This window comes from Gymnodraco acuticeps, unplaced genomic scaffold (assembly GCF_902827175.1).
Source record: "Gymnodraco acuticeps unplaced genomic scaffold, fGymAcu1.1, whole genome shotgun sequence".
NCBI classification, from domain to species: domain Eukaryota; kingdom Metazoa; phylum Chordata; class Actinopteri; order Perciformes; family Bathydraconidae; genus Gymnodraco; species Gymnodraco acuticeps.
Genome location: NW_022990714.1, coordinates 21,214 through 29,513, shown reverse-complemented (window position 1 = coordinate 29,513; position 8,300 = coordinate 21,214). Strand labels below are relative to the sequence as shown.

Sequence of the window (8,300 nt, the reverse complement as noted above, 5' to 3'; positions counted from 1 at the left end):
TACGAAGGTCAGTTTTATACAAGTAGAAGTGTGTATTTACCTGATAGTAGGCTGTCAGTAATGGCTACGCCTCTCTATTTGGTCTGGTAGATCTCGGCAGACTGGCAACTTTAAAAGTAGCTCTTGGTTCAAAAAAGGTTGGGCACCCCTGATCTAAACCATCATAATGATAATGATGGTTTCAATACATCAACTCAGTCAGACTTCAGACAGGCCGCTCTCCATTGTGCTCTTGGCTGTCACATCTTATGAAACTCTGAGGAATCAGAAACCAGGAAATGGATAAAAAAGTTCACAACTTTTGAAGAAGTCACTTTCAACTCCAGGAAATAAATACATTTGTATTTACAGATTATTTTTGGACATACAGTTCAACAGAATAAATGATTAAAGTGTTAAAAAGCAGAGTCTGTTGTTAAAACTCACCCTGTTTTCCTCCTGCTGCTCTGCCGAAGTGTAAAATGGAGTCTGGCAGTTTGACTTCCTACTTTCACTTTGAACATCCTTCCCTGTCTGTAGCTCCTCCCTTTTTTCATAACCAGCTTCATCACATGGACAGGTACAACAGGGACTATTTTCAGTTGCTCTCACAGTAAGACGGTTACAAAAACACGTATAGGAACGATATAAATAGACATGAAGCTAAAAACAAGGAAAACAAAGTTATTGAAGAAAAAGTAATAAAACCACAAAGTGAAAATAAATCAATAAACATCCTGCATTCAAAACCTTACTTGTTGTTGTTTTGGGTACTCTAGTGTTAACTGTGCATTGTTCCATATTTGTTTGTGGAATAGTATTACTGCTGCATGAATGTTCAAGTTTCATTTAGTAGACTATTTAAACTCCTTTATATACTCTTGGTTTGTCTAATCAGCAGCCATGCAGATTCTATGAGATCAATATGTGTGTTGTCCTGTGAGATCCATGTATCTCTAAAAAGTCAACTGTTCATGAGTTTTTCAGAAAAACAGCTCCTTTATATTCTTGGTTTATTAAATCTGCAGCAATGCAGATCAAAGAAGCTGACAGACTATGATACTATGAAATACATAAAGAAATACTTGATCCTAGTTCATCACAAATATTTTAAATCGTCTGGAGATAAGTGGTTATCGCTGCACAGGAGGGGAATGAAAATCTGTAATCTTACAATAACCAAAGCTGTCAGACAAATGTAGTCGGGTGACAAGTGAAATAATGACCAGATGTAGTGAAGAAGTGTACAGCTGATACAGTACCTAGCATTTGTTCTGAAGTACAGAACTTGAGTATCAGTACTTAGTTACTGTTTTCAGTAACCATGCCAGAGGGAGAGGTTGGAGAAGGTTGTGTCCCAGGTGTGAAGATCTGCAATCATAACGTGGTGTTGATATGCGGAGATTATCCTGCTAACTAAACGTGTAAGTATCAGAAACGTTTGTTTGACACAGAGATTATTTTCTGCAATAATCACATGGAGAAATCCCATTGGCTTTTTGACAATGGACCCCTTGTGTAGATAACTCCTGGGTCAGCATACACAAATGCATCATCACTGCTGCACCAAATAGTAGGCTACTTATATTCACCCTCCCCACCACTCTCACAGTCTAATGTTAGTGACAGGATGAAAATGTCCTGAAACCTCATGAGGACATCAAATAACTGCAGTGTCTCTTGGTGTAGATTTCTGCTCTATGAGGAACTACAAAGTACTGAAGCATATCAAAGGTAACTCCAAACTAAAGCTCATGCCAAAATGTAGAAACAGAAATAAATGTACCTTAAATTAGCTAGTGAACATTAGCTATTAATTTAACAAGCTAGCAAGCTATCCAACATGCTCATGGTGGATATATAAAGGATGAATAAGAGAACTGGATACTCCGTTCATTCCTGTGAGTTATTCAGTGGCGCTTGAAGCCCAAAGTGGAGGGAGTAGAGACTCTGAAAGTACCCGGATGTGGGCCCATAGAGCATGCGCAGTTGAGTTTCTCTTAAGCCCCGCCTCTGATCTCCCGCTCTGTGTCAGTCAGATCGAAGCCGCATAGAGAATGCATATTAGTCCATTTCAGAATAATATATATGATATGTTTTATAATGATTATTATTTGCCTGTACAGCACTTTGGTCTGGAGGTTTAAAGTGCTTTATAAATAAAGTTGTATTGTATTGTATTGTATCATGAAAGTGTTCTCAAAGCTGGTGAAGGAGCAGCTAGTTTGAAGTACTTTGTATACTGCAGGGTAGCTGGTGGATTTACTCCAGGTGGAACTAAAGTCTGATTTAACACTTGGTTATATTTCACATCATTCATCCACATCTGTGAAGTAACTAAAGGTATTCAATACATGTAGTGGAGTGAGTTACATTTTCAACATATTGGCCACATTTGTTCTACATCTTGAATCCCTACTTTGAATTACTACTTTACAAATTGTTGATATTAATTATTTTTTTAATTCTGAAAGCTTAGAGATATTAATATTTTTACTTAGGCTAAGTAACATCTCAATGCAGGTGTTTTATGAGTTTCGGAGTATTTATTTAGGGTTTAGTAGTAGTACTTTTAGTTCAGTAAAGGACGAGTAAATGTGTATAGCATATTAAAAAACATAAGGCAAGGTTTTTTCTCCAAACAGAATCATGTTTCAAGTCAGCGTTTTATTGTGAAACCCGGATGCAGCGTGTTGTTGCTGAGTGTGCAGAGATCAGATCAGCTGATGGGAACTGACTCACCTCTTCCCGGACAACATGTCGACACATCCAGCCAGAAAGAAGAAGAAAGAGGACTTCATTCTTTAATCATCTCCGCGAGGAACAGAGCGAGCTGCTGGATCCGGATTCAGGTACAGCTCAGATGTACACACGAGGGCAAACAACACGCGCTGTTTCTTCACTCTGGGTTATCACTTGATATCAGTTTGACTCGATTAACACTCGTTTGACTAATCGTTACATTTAATGAAATCACTAGATCTTTAAATCTGAGTTTAGAAAGTACTACTTGATATCTAGTGTATTCCAGAGATGTGCTCTGACGTGTTTGTATGGAAACAAGTCACATATCATGAACAAAGTCATACAAAGAAAGACTAATTGGAATCGTAGTCGACACCTAGGATTGAGTTGAAGAATTGATTCCATCATTGATCAAAATATCTGTAAAACTGATCAAATCATGGGAATCAAAACTTTCCAACTTATTACTTCAGCAGGAAATAAGCGTGTTCTAACAATGAAGTTATTCAGCATGACACGTGACTAATTACCTAATTCCTTGATTCTAATTAGCAGAGAAATAGGACTAATACTGAGAGAAATGCAAAAGCCCCACTTTAAATATTATTTGGACCAAATGTGTCCTCATTAGTTTCTTGAAAACAAGTTGTTCAGCATGAGGAAAGCCAATAAAGACTAAGCCACCAACAATCTTCCTCAATGTACGCTACATTTAGTCGACTCATTGGTTCCATAAGATCTGAACGAGAGATGTTTTATTATCATTTTCCTTTTTTCTTTTAATTTTGACTTATTTTCCAAATGTTTAGTTTTCTCAGAATTAACTTTTTTACTGCGAATTTTGACTTTTCAAAAAACACAATACAATGAAAAATGATAACTCAGTACAAACATTAAAAAAAGTAATTCATATTACAAAAAAACATGATATATATATATATAATATATATATCATATAGATATTTTTAAGTGCCTGGATGTATATATATATATGGAAACACTTAGCCTTTTATAAGTTTATAAATTATGCTATATCTATATCAATATATAGATATTATGGCAGAGAACAAATATAGATATTAGATTGAATACAAGAAGAAAGACAGGAAGAGGGGATCTAATTATTATATTTGTTGTCATACAGACTCCTGTGTGACTCCATGCCCTCCTCCTCCTCCTCCTCTTCCTCCTTCTCGCGGTGGTGAAGAGTAACCAGATTAAAGATGTCCGCTGTGGTGGGGGGGGTCTCCCCCACCGCCCTCAGGGCTCCTGGGGGGGCTCTGGTTCTCCTGCTCTCCGTCACGCTGCTGTCTGGATTCAGCCCGCTGTGCATGGCTCGGGGAGGGAGCTGCTGCAGCATGGACCCACGTAATCATGATCATAATCAAACTAACTAATTACAATACTACAAATAATAATAGTAGGAATTAAAAAGAATAATGATGATAATAATAATGATGATAATGTTAATGAAATAATAATATATGGACCCAGGTCATAATAATAATTATACAACTATTACTCTATGTACTTTAACTAAGTTTTACAGATGATACTTTTACCTAAATTAGGTTTTGAATATATATATATATTAGGGCTGTCAAGTTAACGCATTAATAACGCGTTTTTTTTGCGTTAACGCATTATTAATGCGTTAACTTGACAGCCCTAATATATATATATTCAAAACCTAATTTAGGTAAAAGTATTATCTGTAAAACTTAGTTAAAGTACATAGAGTAATAGTTGTATAATAATTATTATGACCTGGGTCCATATATATATATATATATATATACTTGTATACTTGTAGTGGAGTGTTTTCACAGTGAGGTATCAGTACTGAAGCAGCAGGTTGATCCCTGAGCGTTGTCTTGCAGGTTTTCGGCACAGGCTGCTCAGCCTGATCAGCTGTTTTGCAGGAGGAGTGTTTTTGGCCACCTGTCTGCTGGAGCAGCTGCCGGACTACCTGCAGAGCATCGAGGAGGCCTTCAGCAGCGCGGGGGTCACCGTAAGATGACATAACTAACACACACACACACACACACACACACACACACACACACACACACACACACACACACACCACACACACACACACACACACACACACACACACACACACACACACACACACACCACACACACACACACACACACACACACACACACACACACACACACACACACACATTTAATTAACTTATGTGTTGATTTTGTCATAAGGTCAAGAGACAAACACACTCTCGGTGTTTCTCAATGTCGAGGAAAGCTGCTCCAGAGCCACTATTTCAAGGATACTACGTCATCGAGTGCCGTCGAAGGACTGTTCCAATGTCCAGCATACATGTGCTACCAAGCAAGCCTCCTCGACATTGAGAAACACACACACACACACACACACACACACACACACACACACACACACACACACACACACACACACACACAGGAACGTCACATGACTTCACATCACCACCGCTAAGCTAAAGGCGGCTAATGTTTGTTCTCCTTTAGACACTTTCGATATCAAATCCGATAGTCATCGTTCACCCTCGTCAGCGGCGTCTTCTTCTCTCCCCACAGCTTCAGTTCCCTCTGCCTGAGTTCATCATGGCGATGGGTTTCTTCCTGGTTCTGGTTCTGGAGCAGGTCATCCTGGCCTTTAAGGACCAGCCTCAGGTGAAGGAGTGTCGCGCTCTGCTGCCGAACTCCAGCGACAACTCCCAGCGCCACGGCGCGCCAGAGGAGTCTGGCGGCAGCCTCTTCCACGCGGACCTGAGCGCGCAGTCGGCCCTGCGCTCCTTCGTCCTGGTCTTCTCGCTGTCGCTGCACTCCGTGTTGGAGGGGCTGGCGGTGGGCCTGCAGGAGATCTACGTGGCAAGGCAAGGCAAGTTTATCTATACAGCATCTTTCAACACAAGGCAAAAGCAAAGAGAATAGAACAAACATAAAACAAGCTAATCGTGTACTTTTACTCCACTACATGTATTTAATACATTTAGTTACTTTTCTACTAGAGTAACATTTTGACTGCAGGACTTTTACTTGTAACAGAGTATTCCTACACTTTGATACTTACTTTATCATAGAGTAGGAATACATTGTGACAAGTAAAGGTAAAAGTACTTAAGTACAACATCTGACTATGTTTCCCCTCTCTGAACTGAATGCTTCTTCCCCATGTTCAGTTCTGACTCTGGGGCTGATGGTCCACAAGAGCATCATCTCCTTCAGCCTGGCCTGCACGCTGTCACGGGGCCGGCTGCGGCTCCCCCTGGTGGCCGGCTGCCTGCTGCTGTTTGCCGCCATGTCGCCGCTGGGCATCGGCCTGGGCTCGGCGCTCTCGGAGACGAAGGCGCCCCGGCAGCACCGGCTGGCCCGCTGCACGCTGCAGGGTCTGGCGGCGGGAAGCTTCCTCTACATCACCTTCATGGAGATCCTGCCGCACGAGCTGGGTTCCGGAGGGAACCGCATCCCCAGGGTGGCCTCGCTGCTGGCCGGCTTCGCCTTGGTCACCGCCGTGCTCTTAATCAAACTGTAATCATCGCAGGGAGTTCAGCAGGTTAATCTCCACATATTAACACCACTTTATTTCTGAAGTAAGAAGCTAATGTTGGGCTATAAAGGAACTACAGCACGGTCACATGACTTCACGTCACCACCGCTAAGCTAAAGGTGGCTAATGTTGGGCTATAAAGGAACTACAGCACGGTCACATGACTTCACGTCACCACCGCTAAGCTAAAGGAGGCTAATGCTGGGCTATAAAGGAACTACAGCACGGTCACATGACTTCACGTAACCACCGCTAAGCTAAAGGTGGCTAATGTTGGGCTATAAAGGAACTACAGCACGGTCACATGACTTCACGTCACCACCGCTAAGCTAAAGGAGGCTAATGTTGGGCTATAAAGGAACTACAGCACGGTCACATGACTTCACGTCACCACCGCTAAGCTAAAGGCGGCTAATGTTGGGCTATAAAGGAACTACAGCACGGTCACATGACTTCACTTCACCACCGCTAAGCTAAAGGTGGCTAATGTTGGGCTATAAAGGAACTACAGCACGGTCACATGACTTCACGTCACCACCGCTAAGCTAAAGGTGGCTAATGTTGGGCTATAAAGGAACTACAGCACGGTCACATGACTTCACGTCACCACCGCTAAGCTAAAGGAGGCTAATGTTGGGCTATAAAGGAACTACAGCACGGTCACATGACTTCACGTCACCACCGCTAAGCTAAAGGAGGCTAATGTTGGGCTATAAAGGAACTACAGCATGGTCACATGACTTCACGTCACCACCGCTAAGCTAAAGGTGGCTAATGTTGGGCTATAAAGGAACTACAGCACGGTCACATGACTTCACGTCACCACCGCTAAGCTAAAGGCGGCTAATGTTGGCCTTGATGCTTTTAGTAACTCATGTTAGCAGAGCTGAATTGTTTAGGATTTCAAAACAATAGTAAGCGCTCTGATAGTGCTACGTTCTTATGATTGCTGTGATTAATAAATGTATTTCATTGTGGATCCGTGGCCTACAGGCTGATATACTGCAGCCTGCAGATGAGACGTTTGGGGAACTTCAGTCAATTGGAGCGTCCTCTGCTAGTCTGTACAGGTCAGAATATTCCGGGGCCAATAATTAAGGGAAGTCTTAGTCCCTGGTTTTGCATATATTTTTGGACAGTGTGCTTCATTTGATTAATTCTCCATATGTTTTTGATCATTTTTGCATCTTCTTGTTATGTTTCATGGGGGTTGTTTTGTCTTTGTATTTAGGGTGTGTAGTGGTTTCTCATGATCTTTTGTTGTTGTCGTTTTCAGGTTTTTGTTATCATCGTGTGTTTCTTTGTGGCAGTTAGTCTACTTTTAGTAGTTTAGCACCTCCTTGGGTTTGTTTGTCGCTTTCTGTAGTTGTTTTCTGTCTGTTTTTAACACTTTTTGGTCTACTTTGTGTTTGTTTCTGGGTTTTTGGATTGCGGTGGTGTCTGCGATTGTTTTGCATCTCCCTTCGAGTCATCATAACTTGATTTCTTCTTTTTGTGGTGGTTTTCCGCATCTATAGTCGTTGTGTCTTTTTATAAACCTTTTTTAATTGTTCTGTGGTTTAGCACCTCCTTGTGGTCATTTTGTGTTTATTTTGCAGGTCTTTATAGTCATTTTTCTGAAGTTAGTATGCCACATGACCCATCCATCCATCCATCCATCCATCTTCTCCCGCTTATCCGTGGTCGGGTCTCGGGGGTAGCAGTTCCAGCAGAGAGCCCCAAACGTCTGACTGGGGGATCCCAAGGCGCTCCCAGGCCAGCGAAGAGATATAATCCCTCCACCTGGTCCTAGGTCTACCCCTTGGTCTCTTCCCAGCTGGACGTGCCTGGAACACCTCCCTAGGGAAGCGCCCAGGTGGCATCCTAACTAGGTGCCCAAACCACCTCAACTTGACCCCTGAATCACTAATTGATAAAGCAGGAGCTATACACTAAAAATGGAAGCAGAAAATATATAGTTTATACGTTCAATAGATGGTTTTTAATAACATCACATCATGTTTCTGTTGAAGTTCTT

The 8,300-nt window shown here is 41.7% G+C and overlaps 1 protein-coding gene across 4 annotated transcripts; it reads left to right on the top strand.

Moving 5' to 3' along the window:
* The first annotated feature begins 2,691 nt into the window (after positions 1 to 2,691).
* Positions 2,692 to 8,009, top strand: LOC117556322 (zinc transporter ZIP1-like). Of its 4 annotated transcripts, none has more exons than XR_004570537.1 (7): positions 2,692 to 2,831; positions 3,869 to 4,092; positions 4,605 to 4,735; positions 5,311 to 5,609; positions 5,916 to 6,289; positions 7,277 to 7,353; positions 7,882 to 8,009. XR_004570537.1 is itself a non-coding variant. In XM_034231634.1 (6 exons), exons 2-6 carry the CDS (start codon positions 3,948 to 3,950, stop codon positions 7,279 to 7,281), a joined length of 954 nt encoding a protein of 317 aa, XP_034087525.1. In that variant the 5' UTR covers positions 2,692 to 2,831; positions 3,869 to 3,947; the 3' UTR covers positions 7,282 to 8,003. The 4 variants fall into 4 exon arrangements, 2 of the variants coding, with proteins under 2 accessions (XP_034087525.1, XP_034087526.1); XR_004570538.1 differs by having other exon boundaries at positions 5,311 to 5,614; XM_034231634.1 differs by having other exon boundaries at positions 7,277 to 8,003.
* Positions 8,010 to 8,300: the final 291 nt, after the last annotated feature.